General features: G+C 40.7%; 3 protein-coding genes and 2 long non-coding RNA genes across 5 annotated transcripts; 2 read left to right on the forward strand and 3 right to left on the reverse strand.

The window, feature by feature from the left end:
* The first annotated feature begins 652 nt into the window (after positions 1-652).
* LOC141908331 (high affinity cationic amino acid transporter 1-like) lies at positions 653-13,883 on the forward strand. The gene is made up of 4 exons (XM_074798338.1): positions 653-1,357; positions 4,710-5,155; positions 6,547-7,915; positions 13,625-13,883. The coding sequence occupies exons 1-4, from the start codon at positions 1,087-1,089 to the stop codon at positions 13,819-13,821; spliced, it is 2,283 nt and encodes a 760-aa protein (XP_074654439.1). The 5' UTR covers positions 653-1,086; the 3' UTR covers positions 13,822-13,883.
* On the forward strand, positions 9,116-10,964 carry LOC141908332 (uncharacterized). Its single transcript, XM_074798340.1, has 2 exons — positions 9,116-10,033; positions 10,079-10,964. The coding sequence occupies exons 1-2, from the start codon at positions 9,675-9,677 to the stop codon at positions 10,722-10,724; spliced, it is 1,005 nt and encodes a 334-aa protein (XP_074654441.1). The 5' UTR covers positions 9,116-9,674; the 3' UTR covers positions 10,725-10,964.
* Positions 13,884-14,074: 191 nt separating the features above from the next.
* Positions 14,075-19,857, reverse strand: LOC141908497 (uncharacterized). The gene is made up of 12 exons (XM_074798582.1): positions 19,748-19,857; positions 19,500-19,667; positions 18,860-19,042; positions 17,714-17,823; positions 17,398-17,570; positions 16,622-16,814; positions 16,061-16,123; positions 15,706-15,833; positions 15,146-15,615; positions 14,644-14,735; positions 14,252-14,360; positions 14,075-14,162 (listed from the first exon to the last, which is right to left on the reverse strand). Exons 1-12 carry the CDS (start codon positions 19,855-19,857, stop codon positions 14,075-14,077), a joined length of 1,887 nt encoding a protein of 628 aa, XP_074654683.1.
* Positions 19,858-24,232: 4,375 nt separating this feature from the next.
* On the reverse strand, positions 24,233-24,561 carry LOC141909300 (uncharacterized). The gene is made up of 3 exons (XR_012619684.1): positions 24,534-24,561; positions 24,339-24,446; positions 24,233-24,257 (listed from the first exon to the last, which is right to left on the reverse strand). It is a non-coding gene; the product is annotated as an uncharacterized LOC141909300 (long non-coding RNA).
* A 1,139-nt stretch (positions 24,562-25,700) lies between these two features.
* On the reverse strand, positions 25,701-26,056 carry LOC141909325 (uncharacterized). Its single transcript, XR_012619688.1, has 3 exons — positions 26,007-26,056; positions 25,812-25,920; positions 25,701-25,734 (listed from the first exon to the last, which is right to left on the reverse strand). It is a non-coding gene; the product is annotated as an uncharacterized LOC141909325 (long non-coding RNA).
* Positions 26,057-26,328: the final 272 nt, after the last annotated feature.

The raw sequence follows: 26,328 nt of genomic DNA on the forward strand, positions 1-26,328 counted from the left end.
TATGACAAATGTCAATCGTCTTCTTTCTATCGAATATATCGGTATTCGTGGAAATCTAATTAAAAACCTGAGTTCGTTAATCGACATGTTTTTCGTCACGTAGTAAGTAGCTGGCTTACAAGACCCGTTATTTTGAAATATCCCTATCATAGGGTGTATGGGGTTCAAATGATGATGGATATATAGGGGCCATCTGTCGCTCGGGGCCCAGTGCTTCGTGGTGTGGTACATCCGCAAACGTTTTTGAAATGTATCCCTGGTTGGTAACAGAGTCGAAAGCCTATAAATCCGTATCCAATTGTTTCTACCCGCTCCTGTAACGAGCGAAAATCGATCACGCTTCTCCACGACACGATGCCGAATGGACGAATAGCGTTTTGAAGACTTATTCGTGATCGGAATTTAAGAGCGTCGAAACAACGTCGAGACGAATAAATAATTTAGCGAGCATTCACTTTACGCGCTGACTGGCGAACGAAATGGGGATGATTTGATTTTTCTAGACATAGATAGAACTGATATATGCATATATACACACGAGCCAGAGCTATCGACGTGTCTGTGTAAAGACCGCTCGACTTTGATTTCATCAATGCCATCGTCATTGATTTTGACCGCGTCGCAATATACCGGCATCAGTCGCCATGCGGTAGTTCTCTCACACAGTATCGGAGCATAGTCGACGAGCAGTACTCACCACGCGGAATAAAAGCCAGATTGTGACTACTCGCTTGTGGCTGGTACGCGCTTCTGCGAGAGTTTGTCCGGTGCAATTCGATGGGAAAAAAAACGTCCGGATCTGTATCACAATCGACCGACGCCTTCGCGATTATACTGTAGATACTAAACCAGCTGAGCGTTTTGAGACACTTGATCGAATAGTTGAAGTTGCAAGGGTGATTACTTGATCTGTGGCGGCAGATGTGTTGGGATCGTCAGATGAAGTCATTTCGAGTTGATAATGCTTCGATATTAATCGCCAAATCAATCGTACTTATATGCATTTAAACTGTGTTGCCAGCGATTCGGAAATATAGACAATTTTCGTTTTATTTCGTATAAATATCGAAAAGAACTTTATTGGAAATGGTGCTGATACAAAGTCTGACGAGTGGTTTAGTAAACTTACGGCGGGCGTTGTTTCGCGTTAAGAAGATACACAGATCGCAGGATTACGGGGACGCCGGCGTTTCCGACCTTTCGCAATGTCTGTCGACGTTGGATCTAACCAGTTTGGGAATAGGAAGTATTTTAGGCGCCGGCGTGTACGTGGTAGCCGGGCAAGTAGCGAAAAGTATAGCAGGACCGGCAGTGATATTATCGTTCACAATAGCGGCTTTTGCGAGCGTCCTTTCTGGTAAGTCTTTCGAATATCCCCTGCTAATATTTCGAATAAGTTTTGTGAAAAACATAGTCTATTTTGATGAAAAAAAAACCTATACAGTGTGTTTTGGGGCGTTGGGCTTTGGCTGAGTAGCTTATTTCTACAAAATTCATAATTTGTCATTCTCGTTCTGGGATTTATCTATTCTGACTTGACAATCTGATAAAATGAAACACTAAGACATAAATGTCAAAGTAAGTAACGTTGATGATCAGAGAGTTCGCTCTAAAATATTCAACTCCGTGTATTTCAATGCTTGATTAAAAGGGGTTTAGATAAGAACCCGTCAAAAATGTAAACGGCAAATACATGTGCTCATTAAAGTTTAATTATGCTATCGATAACAGAACGGCGTGCTTCGAATAGGATTTCTCAATAATCAAACGGGTTTACGTGAAAGTACCAGCTCCATTTCTACACGTTCTGATTCTGTATCAGTATTCGTTATATTCACGTAATTCCTTCACAATACTCATCGCCCTGTCTCTTCGAATGAAAGTATGTTTCATTTGAATGACGCGTGATGTTCGCAGAAAACACGATTCGAACAAACAGATCAATTTGGCGAAACGAGTGACGTCAATGTGAAAAATTCGAAACGTACGTTGTAAACTAGCGCTGATCTATTTCATCTACGCTATCATTTTATTTGCCTAAACCTTTCTGAAGTTTAAAATTACTAATAAATACACTTTAGGCCGGGGTGGAGGCTCGATCGTGTATCTGTTGTTAAGTTGCCGTCTGAAGATGGATCTGTTTATAGTTTTAACTGTCATGTACGGTCTAGACCTATGTCGATGTTATGCTATATGTATTGTGTTCTTTCGATTCATTGTCATCAGCGTAGAACATAGGTTTTCCGAATGATATATAATTTATTGGACGAGATCAATGATATACAACCCGCATGGAACAGGTGTTTTGAGATGAAGAAACAATCTAACTTCGTTAACCCTTTATCCGCAACATACGCGTTCTGTGACAATCCCGCACTTCTAACAAAACATGTACTTCTCTGCTAACGGCTGCCGTGGAAACTGCGCTAGTAGTGGAACAAACCTAGTACGATTCTATTTAAACGATACCCGTTGATTACGATGATCTCCAGCATGTCCCAGCTAACATATCTATATCAATCAAGATTTGGATAATACGAAACCCGTTAAATAGGAGAATTTCACTTTTTCCCACAGGATTCGTATCAACAACGACGTTTCGTCGTATCAACAACGACGTTTCAGTCCTATGTGTTAGTTACCACGCTTCAATTTCTTCTATATTTATTCATTCGAATTCGCATCAACTTTTCGGATAAGTCGCCTAAATTTTCAGTGAACACTTTCCCAAACATCAGTAGAGAAGTCAGTCAATCGCATCTAGTTTGATCACTCGTTTGATAACAGGCCTTAGCTCTAACACCATCGACAAACCGATATTGACTACGCTACAACGACCGTACTGTGCTGCCATCTGGTGTGTGCGGGATTCCGCCATTCGATTTTGCATTAAGTACGAGTCCCACATTTTGACAAAATCATTTTGAAATTGCAACTCTTTATCAAATGGTCAATACGTTTGTTCAGATGTGAATATTTTCAGCGCAAATCTATATTCTGCTCTCAGCCTGTTTAGAGAAAAACATCTGCAAATGTGCATATTCTTATTCGAATTGACTTACATACGCAACACCAATTCTCCACTGTTGAGGGTATATATAGGCTTAATGGCGTTACTTGACTTCATTTGTTCGTTAGAATTGCTATTAAGACGAATTTCTAATATTAATTTTATAACTAAATCATTTTGATGCACGACTGGGCCCCAAGGGTAGGAATCTCACAAAAAGTATAGCATTTCAATCGCAAGTCAGCTTTGTAATTTCAGACGGACAGCGAAGAAGATACATCGTAACTTTTCGTAACTACATGGCTCAATTTTTGTTTAAAAAAAAAACAATCTAAATCTGTTCATTGATTTCATTTTGATTAAAAATCATCCTGAACTCCTGGTTTGAAAACATGCCGTTCTAACTGCGCAAATACGTGCCCCTCTAGGTAGATATATTTATGATAGATACCTCACGCAATCGATAGTATTTCGATGCCGTTAGCTTGAGGACTTTTTGATTCGTCGATGACTCTCGGTTATCGTTTTTTGTAGGTACTTTTTGTTCGGCATTGTGGGAACGTAACACATGTGTCGACAAAACAAACTGTCACCGGATCGATTCATTAAACATATATCTATGTATATCTAAAGAAATGCATTGTTTTTGTGTCGTCGGCTTTTCTCACACGTTGACTTTTGAATTTCGAATTAACAACGATCGATATTAACAAGTATAAATCGATTAGGGTTCATTTTCATGTCAGCGTTTTTTTTTCAGCTATCTCGCTAAAATTGTTTGCTCTGCAGAAAACAGGGTAGGGCCAACCTCGGATACGTGCATGGGCGCGTAATGGGGGCCCTACTGTGTTGAACTGTACCGCAATTTAACCGCGCGTCTCATCTGCCCGCTCTAAATACCGCATAAGAGACCCTCATTGTCTCTCGCACTCATGTTCGCAATCTCTTCAGCTGCGCGTCGTGCTATAGATTTTACTTGATTTCTATTAGATTATTAAATACACAACCGCGATATATCTATTCTGCTGCACGTACAACCAGCCGCGGGCTGACATAAACATCTAATACAATCTACACCCGACTCAATTGCTTCGCCAACGCTTCCACTCTTCGATATTAGATAACTTTTTATATGTGGATCTGCATCTCGATTTGCTTCGTCGACAATGACCATTTCTGGTCTTTTAGTATAGGGTTGCTGTTGTACATATTCATTTATTCCTTTTACGTTTTTTTTGTCGCTGGTTCGTTCAAACCCATATTTGTTCGCTTTATTTGCCAAAGCAAAAATACTATTCGCGATTTTCCCACAAGGCTCTGTAATTACGGTAAATGAATTGGACTGGCTTACGTCACATGGCTAGAAACCTCGCCGATATTCGTCGGATCTCGTATGATTTTAGATACGCGATATTTGCTGCTCTATATACAGGAAAATTCCATACCAAACCCATTTCGGCTAACAACACTGTTAGCCATCATCAGGCGTACTAAATGCAGTACGCCTGATGATGGCTAACAGTTGTTAGCCGAAACGCCGCTCCTAAAATTTATAATCATTCTGATATAGAATTTTTCAATCTTGTCTTCATTATTGTGGGATTTCTCTCGTCAATATGAATTTATGTTAAGACCTAAATTGACCTCATTGACCTTACCGAGTAACTAGACCTATGATATATCGTTATTTCTATTTCAGGGCTGTGTTATGCAGAATTCGGTTCCCGTGTGCCCAAAACGACCGGGTCAGCCTACGCCTATAGTTACAGCACAGTCGGAGAGTTCATCGCTTTCATTATCGGATGGAACCTCATCCTCGAATATATGATCGGAACGGCCGCCGATGCGCGCGCACTCAGCGGAAGTATCGACTTCCTGACGGGAAATCGCATCCGTGACGTCACGCTAGAGAAAATCGGCCGAATTCCCGGTTTGGACAGTTATCCGGATTTCCTCGGATTTCTAGTAACGATTTTAATCACGGTTGTTTTGGCGATCGGCGTCAAAACGTCCGCAGTTTACACAACAATCTTCAACGCGTTGAATATATGTCTAGTCGTATTTATCATAGTATTGGGACTATTCCATATTGACTTCGCTAATTGGACAGAACCGCCTGGCTTCTTTCCTTACGGGGCAAACGGGGTAAGCTATAATGTCAATGAAGACTTAGCGATCAAAGATTCCGCTTGCGTCGATCCAAAAGGGTGGTAAATGTGTGTGCAATGCATGTTCAATTGGAACATGATTTTTACTAATAACTGATAACTAATAACTTTGACCAAGAATGTCCTACTATCGTGCGCGCCATCTGGTGGGATAAGCAGTAGAACTAGTTGCTCAGAGCGTAGAACTATAAACGACCTGAAACGCCGACCCCCAAACGTCACAATACATCTTCCTTCGCAATCTTCAAGATTTCGCGCCCAATTATCTAATATGGTTTATAACTAACGGTGAGGGCATCGAGTAAACGCAAGGTAGCTAGCGGTACCTGGCGGATTTTTGAGTATTCGACGTTCCCGGTCGCGCACAGTTCTATGTTCAGACTAATAATGATAATAATGTTTTATTTACGAATTAAATTACAATATAAAGTAGTAGGAATTAGTACAAAATATTGTAAAATAGGACGTTGGACGACAGGTGACTAACAAACCCCCTTCATCTTTGTTTGCATATATACATGATAAATCCTTCCTAAGACCGAACAATATCTCAATGATGTATAACTATATTCTAAATTATTGCCATTGTTCAATTAAGCGACGGTTTTAATGGCCATATTTATTCCTCGTGGCTCGTATGCAAAGAGATTCAGTAAATCGTGTCTAGACGATGAACAATATATACACACTAGATATATCATCATGAAGACGAGATTCTAGTATCTCGTAATTCTATCTAGGCACACGACATGCTCGGCAGCCATCCCTCTGTCCGTTGCTTCCCAACAGCGAATAGATGATCTTAGTATTACACGCACTATACCACGTTGCATTCCCTCGAGTCTGAGTTTCTCCTTACTGCGTCTCCTATTTCTTCACGCATCCGGCGGAACGAAAACGAACGACGAGATTACATTCGAGATAACATAGCTTTTAATATCGACATTCAAGACGCTACTTAGTTTTATTGAATAACATTCGTTCGTTGGAATGGCGGTGCAACTGTTTCTTCTAAACTTAAGGCCCATAACATGCTCTCTACCACGGACACGCTACACCCCTGATAGATTATAAATGCATTTCTTTCAATTATATTTGTCCGAAAATGGGTTTGATTAAAAAGGTTTTACCGTTTTAAAACGTTTGTTCCTCAACCGACCGCCAGTGAGCGCTGGTGGTCGAACTGTGTTTTGTAAGGGTCTTGACGATTCAAACACCGTGAAAAATAGAGAACTTTTAAATTAAGCGTTAAAGGTACCTACAGGTACCACTACACGTATCATCATAATATATGACCTTGATATAATGACCGAATTCCCGATACCGTGGAACTAAAACGCTAAAATCGTTCTGTTTTTATAATTTCAGGTTTTATCTGGGGCCGCATCTTGTTTCTACGCTTTCGTCGGTTTCGATATAATCGCTACGACTGGCGCCGAAGCCCGCACGCCCAGTCGATCAATCCCGATCGCTGTAGTCGTATCGCTCGTCTTCTGCTACATATGCTACGTGGGCGTGTCAGCTGTGACGTCACTAGTCGCCCCGGTCACCACGCTCGCGTCCAGTTCGCCGATCGCGGAAGCTTTCGGCGTCATCGGAATCCACTGGGCGAAATACGTAATCGGCGTAGGCGCCGTTTTCGGATTGTGTAGTAGCCTCCTAGGCAGCATGTTTCCACTGCCGAGGATTATATTCGCTATGTCGATCGACGGGCTATTTTTTAAACAGTTCACACAAGTTAACGAACGCACGGAAACACCTTTATTGGCTACGGTCGTACCGGGCGTGATCACGGCCGTTTTTACGGCGCTTTTCAACTTGCACGAATTGGTCGAAATGATGTCTATCGGCACACTGTTGGCGTACACGCTCGTGTGCACGTCGGTCCTCATTTTACGATATCAACCGGACGAAATGACGACCGCGTGCGGCGAAAATAACAACGCCAGACCGAAGCGACGAACGCTGCCGAAAAAGGTGACGAAGCCCGACGTGGCCGAGGCTTTGAAAAGCGATCTCTACGCGATTAAATCGTCGATTGAAAACTCGAGAATCATTCCGTCCAGACGCACTGCGAGACTAACCGAACGCGATGACGACGGGGCCAGCGTATCCGAGGTGAAACTAATAACCGGACTGACACCGGACTGCAGCCCGGCGCACAACGGACACGGACCCGTTAACGACGCCGATAGTAATCGCGCACAAACGATAGAAGATTATTCAGACGATGAAGACAGTAGCGAAAGCGACGAAAATGCCGAACTAATTCAGAACCCGAACGACCTGGACGAGGACGACGAATCGTCCGATCTGGATATAGACGCGATCGTCGACGAATTCCGACGAAAGGTCGGTACGAATCGATCGATCGACGATCACGATCAAACGATCGGTCGACAGCCGACCAGACGATCGGGTAAGTTCGTCTGCTACGCGACTTCAGCGTTGTGCGCGTTGTTTTTACTGTTCTCGTTATTGGTGACGTTAGGAATCGAGCAATTAGAGGCGAAACATCCCGGTATTATAATCTCTATAGTCGTCGTGATCGTATTGATCGTTACTTTGTTCGCATTTATTTGGTGTCAGCCGCAGGATAAGATCGGACTGGCCAGACTTACCTTCAAAGTGCCGCTGGTGCCGTTAGTTCCGATCGTAGCCATTTTCATCAATATTTACCTCATGGTGCGTCTATCCAGTGTCACGTGGATAAGATTTCTCGTCTGGATGGGTTTAGGTACGTATATGCTAATTTCTCTTTTTTTGTTCGAATGGATTGCATGCATACGAAGCCCCGAAGGTGGCATTGTAGAAAAAAATAAACATTGTTTTCGTTCAAACGAAGGTTTTTCGTGGTAACGAAATTATCTTTCGTTTGACCAAAATGTTTTTCGCTTCTTGATGTTAGGCAAATCTGCCTGACCCTGAATCTATGGAGGTGGTCAAACGGAATGATTACTAAAGAGATATGGGCCATTTGGAAAGTCATAGACCGACTGCATGACTACCTTATATCCATTAATTCTCCCAATCTATGTTACTAAGCCTGTATGTATAGAAAATAGCGAAATTATTGTATTATGATTCTCATTTCGGCTTTAAAGTGTTGAAATGATTCAGGACGTCGAGTGTCAACGGTCTATAAATCAAAATGGCAAAACTAAATACTGTTGTTGATCAATGGCTGTCGTTATGCAGTGAAATGATAAGTATGACAAGTATTGATAGTGAAAAAATAGAAACGTTGAAACCGATCTGCGCGAGTGAGTCCATTAACACCAGACATTGATTTGTGGATCTGACCGCGAACTGTGAGACTGCGAGTAAAAAAAGATATGAACCAATAAACCAAACATCGATCAACTGCGCTGTCACCGGCCACGGCGAATTATTGAAAAAAAATCTAGCTTCCTCGCCGCCAAAGCAAACATAACATGTTAATATATCATAAAATCAGTGCGCGCTTCCCAGCGCGACGATTTAGAACACAAGAACAAGATATTCGGCTCGGCGTTGCGTGCTAAGAACGAACGCAAACAAATGATCGCAGTACTAGAATATATATGAACGTATAGGCTATTTCAGGAGAACTTAATACGAGCGTGTCTTTACACTGCCGCGCCACACCGCCATATTTTATTCAGGAACCTGACGACCAGTGTTTGTGTGCCTAATCGACGTCGATATCGCTGGGGGAAATCGCAACGAAAACACGATTCAACTCTCTGGCTCATTGAGAAGGATACACGGCGCGGATAAAAACGACTACGGAATTCTATCAAGAGAGCAAAATAGAAGGACGAACTTCTTTGTTTTTGATATTCACATCAGAATTGGACCAACGGAGCGCTCCTCTTTCCTGAGGTCAGTGCCACAAGCATTGCTGTTCTCTGCGACAATAGCAACAAAGATAAAGTCTGCAGTGAGAATAGTTGCTTCCTGAACCCCACGTTTCGCTATAACGTGGAATTGGATGTCGGTTGTCCTTTAACACATCGGTGGGAACGTTCAGTATCATTTCCATGGAATAAAAGCGACGTTTGGAATCTAGACGGATACAGCGCCTTTGTTACAGCAGCAGGGACTCATCTGACGTTAAATTTAGACGAGACTCTTGATCCCGAAGACGTCGTGGAATGCAATAGAAAGTCTGTAAAGATATTCGGTATAAGCCGCGTGACCTTTTCAGGCAGGCGAATTACTCTTTATTGAATTTTCGTCATCAACAGTCGACAGACTGGGATGAAAGGAATTTAAAAGTCGTTCGTTATCGCCGGGGTGAATCCGAGTAATGTTGGCTGTTAAACTGTGATAATGGATTAACATTGTTCGAGAAAGCGTCGCGGCGGAGCAGGGAGCGAGCCATTAACAGCAGCAGCAATACACGGGCGTTAATGTATCACCTGTAGCGTGTTGACGGTAATCGGGTCCGTAATCGAACATTTTAAGCGTCTGCAATTACAAAACGGACCATAGATTTTTGAAATATATCAACGATGTCGTCGTACCTCGGACCAGAGACGCCGAGGCCGTTCGCCGTTATTTCCGAGAGTTTCCAAGATCGGTTGAAAATTCCGAAGTTGCCCGAATGCGGCACGTTCAGCTTCGGCGAAACGTACGAGAAAAGAATGTGCGAATTGATACATCGTTACCTGGAGCTAGACACGTTCGAACGGCTTTGTTACGTCGGCGAAATCAAGGGCAGTCTGGCGCCGATGATACAAGAACGGTTTTGCTTGCTGGAACCGGTCATGTCGGTAGCGGCCGGAAATTTCCACTACGAAAAGACCGACTCGGATAAACTGTTACCGTTCCGTATCGCGTACACGGGCGCCGAGGAATACTTCGAAAAGCTGTACGAAGAAGAACCAAACCTGTGCCCGCTCGAGGCCGGCGGCAGAAAACCCAAACCGACCGAACCTCTACCGCTGTTCGATAAAGTTCTACTGCATAACGCGACTCAGTATTTCCAAAACCCGCGGGCGACTTATAAAAACATAATGAAAAGCGTCGCACCGGCCGGTAAAATGGTCATCGTTCACCGGGCGTTTAATCTGAACACGCTGCCGTATTTCGAGAACGCTAAAGAGCGGATAAAACAGTCGGAATCGCCGTATATCGATATCGTGAAGGATTTACAGGCGTGCGGATTGGACGTGCACTGGGATGTCGAACTGGTGCCTATCGTCATGCCGAAGGTGCAATGGTTATCGATGGTGAAGGGTAAGTTCCCGTGCCAGCTCGAGGTGATCAGCGACGGCGAAATAACCACCGGCATTCGAGAAATCTCGGAAGGCATGTTGAAATACGAAGGCCAAGTTGTCGAATTCACCGACAGGCTGATGTTTATTACGGCTTCGATACCGGTGAAAAAGACCGATTTGCCGAAAATTCAACGCCACGGTCAAAGCGACGTTTTGCCCAACCCGCCCTCTAACGGGTTGAAATTCCGCATGGAAGTTCCGCCGGACCTGAAAACATACGTGAACGCTAAGAAAACACCGGAACGAAAAAGACTAGAAATGTCATCGTGGAATCAATGTTGATAGTGATAGGAAAGTTACTTCTGTTATCGAGCTTGTGACAGATTAGGCGAATTTCTTTGGTGAATCCATTAGCCATTTTATTCGCCTGTGATTAAATTCGCGAGACCTAGGTTGATAAATTAAGGCGATTTCGATGCGGAGACTGATTCACCGATTGGAGGATCACATTGCATCGCGTCCCGTGGCCAAACTATAAAATTCGCCTAGTCTGGCACAGGCTGTCACAGCCTTCAGTTTCCTTCACTGATAATTCATAATCTATATACTCTTTATTTTCACAAAATGAGAGGAATTTTTACAGAAAAAAAATACAAATCTGCCAAAAAAAACTTGAGAAACTTATCTTTCTTCATTGGAAATTTGGGCTTTGAGGTATTCGGGCAAGCGAAATTCCGATTGGGACTAAAACACGGTTTATGAACATTCCGATGAACAAGTTTTTATCACCAGATACGAATCCGTCATTCTGGTGTTGAATACGAAAACAGTTTTCGTAGCTCGCAGCGACTTCAGTTCGAATCGGTTCCACTGGTGCTCTCTTGTCATTCACGCGCGTCCCCCTGGGATCCGTTATGTGTATATCTGGGATGAAATCCACGAGTTGAGCCTCGGAGTGTAATTACGCGCCGAGGGTGAACGCTGTGATGAGGCAGGCTATCTGGCATCCCACTCGTTTGACATCTCATCGCTGTGACTGTCGGTGGCACTAATTCACGCGGGAAACCGTAGCGTTTACCGTCAATTCGTTATTTCCGGATTTGGTGATCGTTAAGGATCGTCGAGAACCGCCACCGCCGCTGCTGCAGTAGATCATTGGTTTATGCGTTGGTCGTGCTAAGGTGATGATCCTCGCTTGCTACGAAAATCTCGTAGGGTTATGGTTCGGTAGTTAAAGAATACAAACCATAAGGACCCAGTTCTATGCAGCTGTAAGTTAGAGTTAACTCAGAAATTCATTCGTTTTCAACTAGGTAACTCTGATTCATGAACTGGGTTCAGGGACCAGTCGCTCAAAACTTGATAAAAGTTAACCATCGGATTTATTCATAGTTGCACTAATGTTATGTAACTTTAATTGCCACTTGTAACAATATTGTAACTATCCATTGTCAACTGTAAACTTGAGCAACTGGCCTTCGGGTCTTATATTAATGAGTTTCGTTACAGATTCAGGACGCTTCGTTAAATATTGTAATGATGGGTTTGTTATCTTCTTAGAAAAAATCCAAACATAAGATGTATAAAACCATGATGGAGGAATTCTCTGTTTAGAATCACTTAAGAAACACTTAATGTTCTTAGCGTCCGCGATGACCAAATCTGAACCATTTAATACGTCATGTTATGACGGCGTGCTCGTGCCGCACTTAACCTATTTTTCGTCCGACGAGTCAATACGTACTTCCCCTTCGACGGTCAAGGACGCTAATTTGAATATTCAAATGAGCTGTAGAATGTCAGCGCATTATTGCTACCGACATTGCGCCGCCTGTACGGGCCATCGACGAAGCTTTATAGAGTGCAATAGAGACGGCTAGAAGCGGAAAGCGGATATTACCGAGTGACTGGAAATCACCCGAATGAGATTCAATGTATCTGGCATTAATGGAGGCATAAATAACTATTTAGTAAACATAGCGGTCAAACGGGCGCGTTCTGTGATTGATAATAACTACTATATTGCATATCGATTCTCTAGCATTGTATGACACATATCCATTCGATCTAACCTTTCGAACCCAAACTATTGATTAAAACTTAGGGTGAACTTCATTTACCGACTATTTGCGAACTAAATGAAACTCAATGTCAGTTAGTTGGGAATAGCGAACGGGATTGAGCACGGCCGCTGTAGCAGTGTGTGTAGTACGGACCTTATAGTTCCGAGATGGCCAACGATGTTAAATGCGTATAAAACCGAACTTTAGCGCATTTGGTTATTAGTTCCGACCACAAGTGGACTAACTACGAAAATTAACGTTCACTAATGTGTATCATGCGAATCGTCTCGCTCTGCGCAAGGAGGGAATTTCGACGTTCAACCATTGCGTATGTCATATTCGGTGACTCCAGGCTCCGTGAAGAACCTTCGATTCGATGAAAGATGGCCGCCTACTAAACCCCCTTTTTCCTAACAATCACCTAGTCCTGGAAGTGGTTTGGTAACCACTGTGCTCCACGACACGTAACGATCCCAGTGTACCCAACTGCGATAATATCAGAAACTAAGGTTATTGGTGAAGTCTACGAATCATCAGATCTTTACACCGCCATTCTGGGAGAGTCTAAGCTCGATGTCGGTGATTTCCGGCCATTTTCTATCACTGATAGTGAATTCGATGTTTCGTCTGAATTCGACGATGACAGAAAATGCTGCCGTTAAATTCTAAGCTAATTTTCGTTAGTCGTCAATCGAGTTTTTGCATCAGACGAAAGCTGTTTTCACCTAATCATTTGTTCGTTCGATGTCGCAAAACTGCCGGCTATACCCGGCAGCACTGCTGACTGCTATATAATCAATTACGCATCTCCGCCGTGAACGAGAACGGAGAACGCGAGCTGCATAAATATTTCGGGGGTTGTTCAATATCGATTCGCCGTAGGCAACTGGGTACATACATTTTCAGTGAAATCCGTAGATATGTGGGGCGATGTATTTCATATCCCATTTGACGTCGTCAGATTTCCTACTACATGTATTCTTTGGAACATAAAATTCACATTTGGGGATGTAAAACATCCGGGATTTGTCATGTAAATCACTACTTTCTGCTTCATCAACTTGGATTCGCTTACAATGGATCACATGCCATAGCTCATGTCGGATGGATACGACTATATCGTGGGCTAAATTCGATCGTGCAAAAATTTATTAAAACATCCGTTTGTTTATTTTTCAGGCATGGGTATCTATTTCTTTTACGGTTTGCGACACAGCACCGAAGCCGGCAACGAGATCGTCGACGAAGAACGAGTCTTGCTCAGCCCGTTACCGAACGAAACTTCCGATAGTCCACTCATAATCAGCGACCATCAGCAACAGCAGCGCGACCTGCCGGCCTCCAGCGCAGACACAGAACGTCTGCTTATGCCATAAACAGTTAGAATAAAAACACAACGAAGACAAGTGCTTCGAGTGTATTTTTAATTAGTTTTCCTGTATGCAAAACGATATAATATACATTAAATAGTTTTAAATATTTTCACGTTAAAAATTCAAATTTTAAATTATCAGTGTTCGTATCATAATCAATATAGATAATATGATTTCCGTTGATAATCAAAGTATATAGTTTAATTGAAATCAAAGAGTATACACAGAAAAAAGACGGAGAGGATATACGACGAACTTATGTTTTTGTTGTTATGATTGGTTGTGGTTTCTGGTGGTTTGTCTCTTCGGTATTCTTTCCAGATTCCGACGATATCGCGAAAACCCTGAAGATCAATTCAAAAAAGGATATGTCATTATTTATTTCACCCTGATTAATTTATGTTATATTTATGATATTATAGCAGTTTTCTACCTGTCATTTTTCACTTTTCTCATACAGACAATTGCCAACAAATCGACGATTTCTACTATAGTAAGTACACTGCCGCCGAGCAATAGCCCCAACAAGCCCCCGAAATCGCCTGAAAAATATGATTCGAAATAGTATTTGTAATAGGTATTCAGCATTTACGGCTTTACGAAAAAATGTCCTTTATATTATTAGTTCTAATTCAAAGAAAGTGAGAAGTGAAAAGACTAGATTACGGTCATGGTACGGATTTTGCTAACCGGCATATGCGCCAGGCATTAGGCGTTCCCCACTCGATTGGACCCAATTTCGCTCGTCAAAAATCAACTTTCGCTAACCCGTCGATTTTCAAAACCGTAAAACAAATCGGTATCATGATGATGAGGTATACTTACTGAAAAGCATCCCCAATGAATAAGCCCTGCGTATCGTAGATATGAAGACGGACATCTTGCCGAATTTAACTTTGACTCGTAGGTGAGACGTACTACGTAAATCGAGAAAGTGGAAAGTGAAAGAAAACATTTGAACGTCGAGAATTATAAGTAACACAATAATGCAATGGCGAGCGAAGAACAAGGGTACATCACAGATTTATAGCAAAAAAATGGCCCTGTGATAACATATCGTTTCCCAAACCGGTGTCATAAAATAAGATACCTCCTCTTATTCATAGCCCCTTGTAATAGATATCAGGATTAAGGGTTAGGCTCAGCCCTATTATGATTCTTCACATAATCCGTTGTTGGGGGGGCATCTGACATCGGGGCATCCGATGACACCGAACTAGCAAGCTCATGATACAGGGACAATAGAATCTGTATAAATCCGTACAGGTTTTAGCTTACGAAACTGTTCGTTCCTAAACGAACTGAGGAGATTATTTCAATTATTTACCCTGTGATAAATGCCACCTGTTTTTCTGAAGTGTCAAATCGTTCGCGTTGGAACCATTTCGATTGGCTCACAACGCGTTCCATTGCCATCAACTCTCGAACATTAGCGTCGATGAAGACCGGGTCGAACTCTTTCGTCTTATCCTCTGCTAGCGTCAGATTCCACAACTCCTCGACGTCGCGCAGGAAGCTGTTGAATTCCGCCAGCGGACAATGAGAATTATTCGGTTCGGTTATGAGTACGAAAACCCACAGGGCGATGTCGTACTGTTCGTCCATAGATCTATTCGGTTTTCGGCCAGAATTCGCTTCGAATGTACAGTTCACGAATAAACCATCTCGCAGTCGTCTCGCCAGCGCGGACACAGACGCGTTCGATCGATTTGCGGCGGATAAAATCGTCAACGATTTAGAAAGATCGCTCAAATTCGAGCTCGTGTTTCCGATTCTGTTCATCAGGTCGCTATCGCTCTTGAGGTGATACAGAAGACCCAGATTCTGAAAGTACCTGCCCTGTCTGTGGATGGCTGTTATATATGTAAGAAAGTTCTTCATCCTGACCTTATCGAACTGTATGATAAGGCTGGTGTGCTTCAGTGCGTCGATATTCAGATCTGAGATTTGATGGTAATATTTGTATTTTGTGGTCATCGACGATACGCAACAGTTGTGTTGACCTACTTCTTCGTCTGAAACATTTAGATATTGGACATGTTTCGTACATCAGCGGAGATCAGGCGTTTGCAAAAGAAACGTGTCTAGACAAAAAGAGGAACTAAAGCCCAACGCACATGACGCAGGAAACAGGAGACAGAAACATGTTTCCAAGCGGTTCCATGTGTTGTTTCATGTATTTGTTGGTATTTCTGCGCATCCCTATTTCCCTGCGTCTTGTGTGTTAGGGCTTAAGAAATACCTTTCGCACTATTTACACATTCTAATTCGTCGATTATGGTACAAATACGAGTCGTTCTTTTTCCTGTGAAAGTCAAGTACAACAAATATTTTAATTGCAGCAATAGATTTCGAGATTGGACATAATTACGAAGAAATGATATAATGACAGAAATAAAACCGGGTCATAACTAGCAGGATACGATGACTGCATATACACGTTTTTTAATTTTGATGATTTGCCACAGTAAAACCTCATCCAACTCGGCCGACGACAAACTTGAACCAGTAAAATTGATCCCAGCAAAATTGAAGTCTTTACCGGCTGATTTGGACCGCACGCATATTCATTTCAAATATGACCAGCAGAACGCGCAAAAACAGATTTTTAGCACGCACTAAATTTCCTTTGTCCATCAGGATTTTTGCTTTTGCGCAGTAAAATTTGGTTTGGCGAATTCCCGCGGGGTATATGATGAAAAAATACAAGAAGGTGGCCTAAAAAGCCCATACATACGTACGAAGGATCTGGCATGCAAGGGAATCCGTAAAACGATTTTGTTTCGATCGTAACGAGACTTACCCGTTTTCCCGAGCTCGATCTTGTCGAATATCGGGTACGTGCAGTTGCAGCGTTTTTTGATGTGAAGATATTTCATCAGAGGGCGACACATGTTCTGCGGGTAGTTGTTCGGCGAGTCGGGAAACTGATCGACGAGCTCGGATACGCGGATGCAGGTATCTACGTTGGGAATCGCGTCCTCCCGAATTTTGATCTAGAATCAATTCGACATACGATTTAAAATCTCAGTCTAATTCATTAGATATATTATATTCCATGATTAAAAAGATCGCTTAAAGCACCGATCTGAATGTGCACCAGGCCCCCTGGTTTAATTATTTAATTACCCGCTGACATTTTATATAATGATATAATTAAACAACGACGTGATGATTTAAAAGACAGAAATGCAAGAATTCATTTGGCTTAAAATCATACAGCGTTTTACAATGCGCTGGAGACTAATGCGTTAACATGTAATGCAGTTGGCGATATAAAAAATTGTTCATCGCAGCATTACGATACTATTACAATTCATTAGGATGTGTTTTATCTGAATTGTGTGTATTCCGATGGGATTGAATAGATGGATATTATCAAAAACGAATTATTGCGCAACACCGTTTTGACACAAACGCATTTCAAACATAAAAAAGAAAAACGATGAAAGCTTAATGCTGTGCCTGCACCACCCAGGCTTGAAGTCAAGGTTCGGCTGGGGATCGAACCTGATGGCACCGTAACCAGAATTTCGAATATTCAAGCTCTTAAAGTCTTACTTGAATTATTTTCATTACCTGTTTCTCATTCAAGATGATTTTGTTGTCGGTACCAGGGCGCAGACGGATGTATTCGGCATTACCGAAAGGGATACTACCAGGAGGATGGATTAATAATTTCACCGCCGAGCTTTCAGTACGAGCGGTCGATAGAGTGGGGAAACCGCTTATATCGAACTGCAATGACGAGTCTGAAATATGAATAACACTCACATACTTACATTACTAGTTCTAACAGATGTTCTGATTACGAAAAGAATATTTCAATTGTGGATTAAGATTCGATTTGAAAAAAAAAATGATGAAGCGAAACACAAATATCGTAGTTTTTTACCTGTTGACTTGATCTCTTCAGTTGGCGTGTACGTCACGCAAACTCCATCTTGCGTTAATCGGAATTCTGAATCTACTTTACGGCTCATCGTCTGCCCGTTCCAGACGTGTCTTTGGGAAATAAATGAAACAAAGATAACTATTTTTGAACAAAACAACAGCGCCTTTCTATTTCAATTGAATTTGCGAAAACCTGCAATGATAGTTGGTAGTTGTATATGGTAGGAAATATCAAAAAGCAATGCTCAAAACATTTCAACTTTCTCTGGATTAAGATTATGAAATAATCAGAATTCAGGTTTAACATTTGCTCGGGTTTGTACAAACTGCGTATAAAGGCTTTTCCTATATATCCCCATCGTTTGTGAGATCTTCGTGATGCATTTGTATGATTAAAAGCAAATAGAAACCTATTGTCACGATACAAGCGTATTGTTTACGATAATGAAACAAACACAAGATGCATTAATGATAACGCAATATCCGAACGATCATAAAATTTTTAACGGTTCTGGTTCTGGTTTCCCTGGGCTACTGAATCTGGTTTGCTATCAAATATATCATTTGTTCAACGCGTGCGGTTTAAACGTTCTCCTGCGATTCACATTACGAGTATCAAACAAATGTCCTGCTGCGGCGGCTCCGAGATTGCCACCAAAATCAAACATTTACAACCGTTTGATATGGTGAAACATGCAGAAAAAAGGGAACACGCTTCATTCGCAGTATGAAACATCCTGACCGTACTGTAACGATAACACAACAACAACTTGTGAAAGTATCAGTAAAGGTTATTTTGAATTTGATCGAACATATCGACAATTGAATTAGATTTACCGGTTACCAGTCTAGCCCCAATGTATCGATGCCGTTGTGTGAAACCGCTCAAATGTTCATTATCAAAATTAAATGAATATTCATCATATAGAAAATAAGACTCATACAATTTGATTAATTACAAAATAAGCGCCAATACTTTATTTGTTGTAACGCCATTATTGATGACGTAGTGCACATCGAATCGTACACAGACCTCCTAAATAACGCACGTCAGTAGTTTCCGATATATAGATAGTTTTTTCGTAACGTCTCAACGGCGTTAAAAACAACATTCAGAAATATTCACTACGATTCAAATTCTCGTTACCTCGTGACGAGCTTGTGTTGATGGTAAGAAGCGTATTTGTAGACATCTTCGTAGTCAGTGTTAACTGTATCTCCAAACAGTCGGGTCAATTCACCGCATGATTTCTGAGAGAAGTAATTCATCGCGTCCAGGCTTAACTGCGCGGCCACGTGCAGAAAGTAAAGGTTTTTCGACCACGGCTGCCTGTTCGATGTGACGTTATACAAACCGATATTTCTATTTTAAAAAAAAACATCAGATCTGCCGCGTGTTTCGTAACGTTTTAACGATTTTAAAATCGTTGACTGACATACAACCGGGGACTATATTGAAGGAAAAGACGTGACCTCAGTCCAAGTAGTCTCAAATCTTTATAATGGTATCAATTTTTTAGATTAGCTATCGAACCAAGATAAGCTTAGACTGGCCTCAAATCTGAGTCTTATCCATTTAAGACTGGACTGGACTGGACTGGACTGGACTGGACTGGACTGGACTGGACTGGACTGGACTGGACTGGACTGGACTGGACTGGACTGGACTGGACTGGACTGGACTGGATGAATTCCAATATGATAGTTGGTCACGCGGACGAAGTATTTGTGTGACTAAAATTCTTAATCAGTTTTTCATTATCATTTTTGAAATTTTTGTAACATACGTGAACGCGTTTTCTTGGCAGATCGTTAACGACGGGAATTTCACGCTGGCTCTTTCTATGATCAGCTGATTAGAAGTATTCTCTCCGAGCGTGTATGAATCGATGCGGTCTTTTATCAGGATGATGAAACCAATTAGCGCTGCTACTAATGTGACGCACCATAACAGCCTGAAAATTCAAATGACTGAGCCGTTTTGTCCCAGGTTGTTCGCAGAAATTGAAATCTAACATTAGTGAGTTATTCGTACCTTCGAAGAACTGTTTTTCCAGGTCCGCAGATGTGTGTAACGCCTGATATTGATATGTGATCGCTAACTTCTATCCGTTCTTTCATTTTGCTTTCATCAACCAGAATCATCTTCGAAAACACGTGATCACTTTTGAGAGTACGATTTATTTTTCGGAAGTCGAAACTAGTTCATTCTCGAATAACGTTCACCCGATTCAAACGCACCCTTGTTTAACTGGCGAACTGTATTTCTGTTTTGTCTTATTACAATGAAGTATCCTTATTACGAACCTGTATCTAAATCCGAGTTATGTTAACTGTGTAAGAAATGTGATCATTTTCATATCGAATATAACAACTGAGTTCGTGGTATCGAGGTTTTACTTATTTGGTTGATACCTCGATCATCCCGTTTATCACTGCCATGCATCACATGTCGTACGTATTTGAACGATGGTTATCAACACTGTCACTTCATTCACCGAAATATTAATAACAACGAGATTGATGTTTGGCGGAGGTAATCGACTGCTGTTGATTTTGTATTGGCATTTACCTTTACTTTGCGTGCCGTGCAACTCTAATTTACCGTCATGCGTGAGAACATGGGTGTATTAACTTTTTATTTAAAGTTTATACATCCATAGTCAGAATTACTTAAAACAAGTAAGGCCACAAGTTCAGTGAAGCAGCAATCTGTTTAAAATGAGTCGAGAGAATCTTATGGAAGTTTTCACCTTGTTGGAATGGAAATTGAACCACGAAGGCGAGAGCACTTTTCATGCGACAGAGCCGTCGAAAGGAATTTTTCAGTGGCGAGGCTTATTTCTGAAGGGTGATCTGGGGGCCCTCCCCTAGAAAAATTTTGAAAATTCAATCGCCGGAGATATGTTTTGGGGCCATTTCACGGTCTCATTCACAGAAGCATGAGAAGTCGTGAGCCATCCACCTAGTACAGAGAACGACGAGCTGCTACGCGGTACAGCGTGCTTTAAAAAGAAATTTTGTTAATCAAAAAAGTGTTCGGACAGCCCTGTGCGATCCCAATGTTAGGGTCTGGCCGGTGGCCACACGGTCTCTCTCGGGTAGATCCAAACCTACCTAAACGAGCAATCTTGCGAGGAGAAAAAAGAGTTAGAATTTCATAGCGTGTGCATCCATAAGTCATTTTTCTTAAATCCGATCCTTTTTGTAGTAAATTTCGCACGGTTAAAAAGAACTTCGCCGTTCGTGCCGTAATAACGTTGATCGCGTAAGAACGATCAAATTCGTCCTTGAAAAACCGAAATGAAAGGAAATGAAAATGTAGCTAGTTAGGGCTTCAGGCGTGAGGCGTGATCGCTCTTTTGACGATTTGAGTGAACTTTATTTTTTCAACCTTGTCGTGATATTTCTCGTTGGATGATAACAACGCTAATTTGAACGATGTTTACCCCGCGCGGCGAGTTTAACAGAATAGAAACGACTGCAGGATGTCGCTAGCCTTCATACATCGACTATCGGCCTTATACCTTGGTGTATTGGAAAACAGCGCATAACCCATAGCAAATAAACCGACTGTTTCTTTTGCGGGTGCAGTCAACCAGCGATATACCAGCCACATAGGTAAAGAAAGATTTTGGCGGTATAGAGAGTATGGCGGTATATTAGGGGTGTTTTACTGTGTATTTGTATCGAGATGTACGTACAATGAGAAAACTTGGCGGCAGCGGTAAATCGGGGGTCGACTGTATTTCAAGAACCGGTTTTTTAAATCGCACGCGCCGCGTGGGACATACTGGTGAAACGTCCGTATCATGCATGACGCCAAATAACCACTATACAACCATCGGATCTATAGGAATTTGAGGGCTTGGCTAGTTTTCAACGTCAAGGAAGGGAAGCCAATTTTTGAAGCGAGATCGTGATACTGGACCTCTAGCAAGCGAGGATAGGGCTGCAAACGTTTTTGTGAGCCGATTAGATTGCACGCTGGGCTGAATCAAAACCTTCGCATTCCATGGTAAGACTTAGCAAAACCCTCGCATACCAGGGTCCAGTCTCACAAATAGGTATTAACTAATGGAAGATTGTTTTTTTTTTGTGTGGAGCCAAACCAAAGGCAAGAATAAATGAAACCCTCACATACCAGGTTACAGTTTCAATTATTTGAAGAAGACAAGAGAATTATGTTTGCCAAACCGATCATGGGGTTGCTATCTTAAATTGATAAGTTAATCGCATATTTCTGAAGCTGGCTGTACCACCGGGTAGGATTTGGTCAATGATGCGAGAGTTTCAATCAGTTTATAGTAGCCTGCAGTTTCATACACATACACCGAGTACAGAGTATTTCATTCTCTGCAGGGTCCAGTTTCACAATAAACTTCTAATAAGTTGATTTAGGATTAAGTTCAACTATGTTAGTGAAACCGGGTCCATAGGATCCGTTTAACAAAAAGGAACCAATGTTTGGATTTTTTGTTCAAAATAAAATGTTTTAACGCAATTGTTGGACCTTCTTAAAAACTTAAAAAATATTCATTGATCAGGCAAATAGAAATTGAATCGAGTTAAGTTTTTGAGAAGGTCCAACAATTGCGTTAAAACATAGAAATTGAATCGAGTTGAGTAAATCATTTAATTATGAAACTGAACCTGTGGGATGTAGGTACATGTATATCACCTACGTTAGTATTATCATGTACGTGACGCAGAGTCTATGAAACTGCTGGCGTCTGTAATCATAAATGGAACAACAGAGAAAATATATATTTATTTCAAATAACAAGATCACAACAGTTCATACAAAATATAAGTCCCATGATAAAAGAAAACCAATGTCAATATTTGTCAACATTCATTGACTGTGGGACTACGTATAAGCCCATTTACAATATAGTCAACCTCGCTTAATTCGTATAACTACCTAATTCGTATAAAAATGAAAGGCAAGATTTTTTCCTTCGCTATTCACTTTAATTTCCGTCGATTAATTCGTAATTCGTAAATCGCAGCCGTATCCACGGTCCCTTTTCTTAAAAACAAAAGAAAGTACGACGCGTAATTCTATCCCATTATTCCGCCTGCTGGCAAGCTTATCAATTACTTGTCAGTCAAGTCTGAACAATGGCCGTGGCAGCAAGTTTGTTCCAATGCCGTTGGAAACAACTTTTAGCTGGTTTTTATTCGTAGTTTATACGAATAGATAAATCGTCAATTTTACGAATTATACATAATTCATACACAATACGAATTAACAATAATCCGTATAATGTCTAATTCGTAGAAAAGAGATACGAATTAAGCTGGTTTATTGCATTATACAAGTTAATACAAACATGTCCAGAACAGTGGAACTGAATTCTGAGGTAGAAACTATTACAAATTAATGCAATTACATGGAATGTGTATAATATCACTTGCCCTTGATCCATCTCAGAAAGCTCATTGTTAAGTCTTCAATTTCAATTTTCAGTCAAAATCAAAATAAGATGAAAACCCACTGTACAAATTCAAAAGAATTATAAGACACAACGTCACAACGTTTTGGAGTCTCCCTAGATACCATTGTCAGATGTGAAGAAATAACTAAAACAGGGGAACAGGAAGAAAAAGTGAATTGAAAAGTAGAGCGGGGATGTTAAGTGCTTAGGTTGAGAGGTTTTGTTATTTTGTGCATAGGTTGTCCTAGTTATTTCTTCATTTACTCAAGTTTAATTTGATTCTGATTCTTGACGAATAAATTACGTGTCTATTAATCTTTTAAATTTGTATATAGCTGGTTTTAATCATCTATATCTACGCCTGAGTTAGTGAACAGGCTATTCTACTGCAAAAATGACGTCACAGCATTGTGAGACGGATCAGGGGATGACTCCATTGTTTTTATGGATACATGATTCGCTATCAATAAAACCATTACAAACAGAACCACAGTGTCTGTACTGGTCAGCACAATATAAGAATTTTCATTTGGATTTAAAATTTAAAATTGCAGGCACTATATAAAAATTTTCATGTGTCATAAAACTTTAAAATTGCAGAAGTCCAAAGTAAGTGGCAGTATATCAATGTCAAGGTAGATGGCGTATTGGTCCGTGTCCCTGTCAAATGGCATATTGGTCCCCACTTCGTCCTAGAATAGAAAAAACTTGCGTCTGCAAATATTACATCGAAAATGTTGGATTGAATTAACAGTCAAGTGGGAATTTCATAAGAGTTTCATAGTTACCGTATAGAACTTCACATTAATAAACCATTATTCAATCTTTGATCAACTTTCAAACTGTTTATTGAAAAAATTTCATGCTGCAAAAAATCATACCATGAGAACAATTAGCATCAAATTTACAAAAACTCAGTCAGAAAAAGCAGTGAGAAATTGGGGCTAAATACTATTAGAAAACCAACCATTTTCAAACTTGTGTTTATTTGATGGCAGTCTTCTAAATGTTGTACCATTTTGACCATGCAGACCATTTCCATTTCTAGCAGAATTTCACTTCCAAGAGCCATAATGTCATAAACTTTAGAGCACTGGGGATTTACTGGAAGAAAATGAATTTACAAGTAATTGAAATTGTTTTATAACAAGCGAGAACCAGGTTGAATCATGAAGAGAAAATTACTTGGTTTCTTATAGAAATAATAGCATCTTCAGCAACGAGCTTCTTCAATATTTGAAGGTGAATATTCTCAATTTCTCAAGCTGCAATTCGTGTCTTGTGCATTGCATTCTGGAAAGAGAGAAGTTATGCCAGAAAATAATTGGTGAAATAAATAGAAACTGCAGCGTGTTTGTGTTCGATTAAAAGAAAACCCACCAGGCTTTTGAGGTGTTCATCACAATCCGTTGAGTGTACGCGGATTTTTGACCGACCATTTTGCTGACTTGAAGATCTTTTGAAACCGGACGAAAAATGATAAACATATTTTATAACTGATAAATCCCCACAAATTACTGCAATAAATCGATATAAAACTCACTGCTTCTAACTAGTGTTTGATTTGTAGGATGTGATGTTTACTGTTTGCAGCAGTTCAGCTTCATTTTGGCCCCTAAAATAAAAAAGTTGTATAATTTTGACTTGATAATTGTAACTTTGAGCAAGAAAAAAGTGATCGAAAATTCACCTTATCTGTAATTCCATGGTGTTTAATTCGAGTGCAATGATTTCAAATTCTTGACTGTTTCAAGCTCAGAAGTTATTCATCATTATAGTGTTGAACTGGATGGTTATAAAACACAAAGCTCTTTAACAGGAAATGACTTTATACATTCATTCACAGTCAATCAGCAGCAAGTCTTTAGATACTGGAATCTGCAGAGATATTCACCGGTGCTTGTTTCGAGGATCAAAAGCAATGTACACCATTAACAAATCTTCAGTGAACTCCTAGCATTTAGTATTCACAGATTCTGTCAGGGGTCCGCTTATTTCGGCTCCTAAAATACAAATGTATTAATGTTAGATATTGTCAGTTAAGTTGTTATGAAATAAGAGCTGTTTCAGATTGAAGCTCACAGCTTTCGTCTCGCTTGTTTGCAGAATTGTTAGGCTACGTGTGAGGAGAATCTAGCGATATGTTCGAAGTGAACATTGAACCAGGTCTTGCTGTAAATTTCAGGAGCTGTAAATTCTAGTGATGAACTTTATTCTGTCAAGAGAAAGAATTGATTAGTGAAATAAAGAAACATCACATGTATGTCTGCAACCGGTATTCTGAAAATTTCTATTTTTCTTACCTGTTTTGATTATTGTAGCAAATTGCCCACGATATTTCCCGAGGAAGAGATTTTGATAGGGGATCCAGCAGCAGCACTTCTTACAAAGCTTTTGAGAGAATGACACATAAAAATTCAGTATAGAATAATATATTGCTAGGTTATCATCAAATTAGAGAAAAACTCACCATTTCCAGACTTGTATCGGATTAGTTTAGTGCCTTATGACCATCCATTTCCAGCAAGATTTCACTTCCCAAGAGCCATAATGTCATAAAGATGAGAGCACTGACGATTTCCTGAAATAAAGAATACATGAATGATTGAACCGTACAGTTATATAGTCTACTAGGTTGAATTGGGTAGCGAAAATCACTTAGTTTCTCATGAAATAGCAGCTTCAGCAACAATAACAAGCTTCCTCATTATTTGATGGTGAATATTTTCCATTTTTCCAGCACAATTTGTGATGGGCGCACCGCATTCTGGAAAGAGAAAAATCATACCAGAAAATAATAAGTGAAATGAATAGAAAATGCAGCTTGTTTGTGTTCAATGGACCGAAACCCACCGCATGTTGAGTGTATGCAGATTTCTGAGGAGTCTGATGGTATCTATAGAATATACTCTAAAATAAAATGTACAAATTCGATTCATCATTTATGGAACTGGATGGTCATAAAAGAAAAACTTTTTATCAGGAAATTACTTCATACATTTAGTCAAACAGTAGCAAGTTTTATAGAGACTGGAATCTGCAGAGATATTTACCGGTGCTTTTTGAAATGAGAGGATCTAAATCAAAGTCAATCATTTACAAATCTTCAGTGAATCCCTAGCGTTAGTGTTCCCTGATTCTGTCAAATGTTCTGCTTATGTTGGCTCCTAAAATA

The sequence above is a fragment of the Tubulanus polymorphus genome, chromosome 7 (genome assembly GCF_964204645.1).
Source record: "Tubulanus polymorphus chromosome 7, tnTubPoly1.2, whole genome shotgun sequence".
Taxonomy (NCBI): Eukaryota; Metazoa; Nemertea; class Palaeonemertea; order Tubulaniformes; family Tubulanidae; genus Tubulanus; species Tubulanus polymorphus.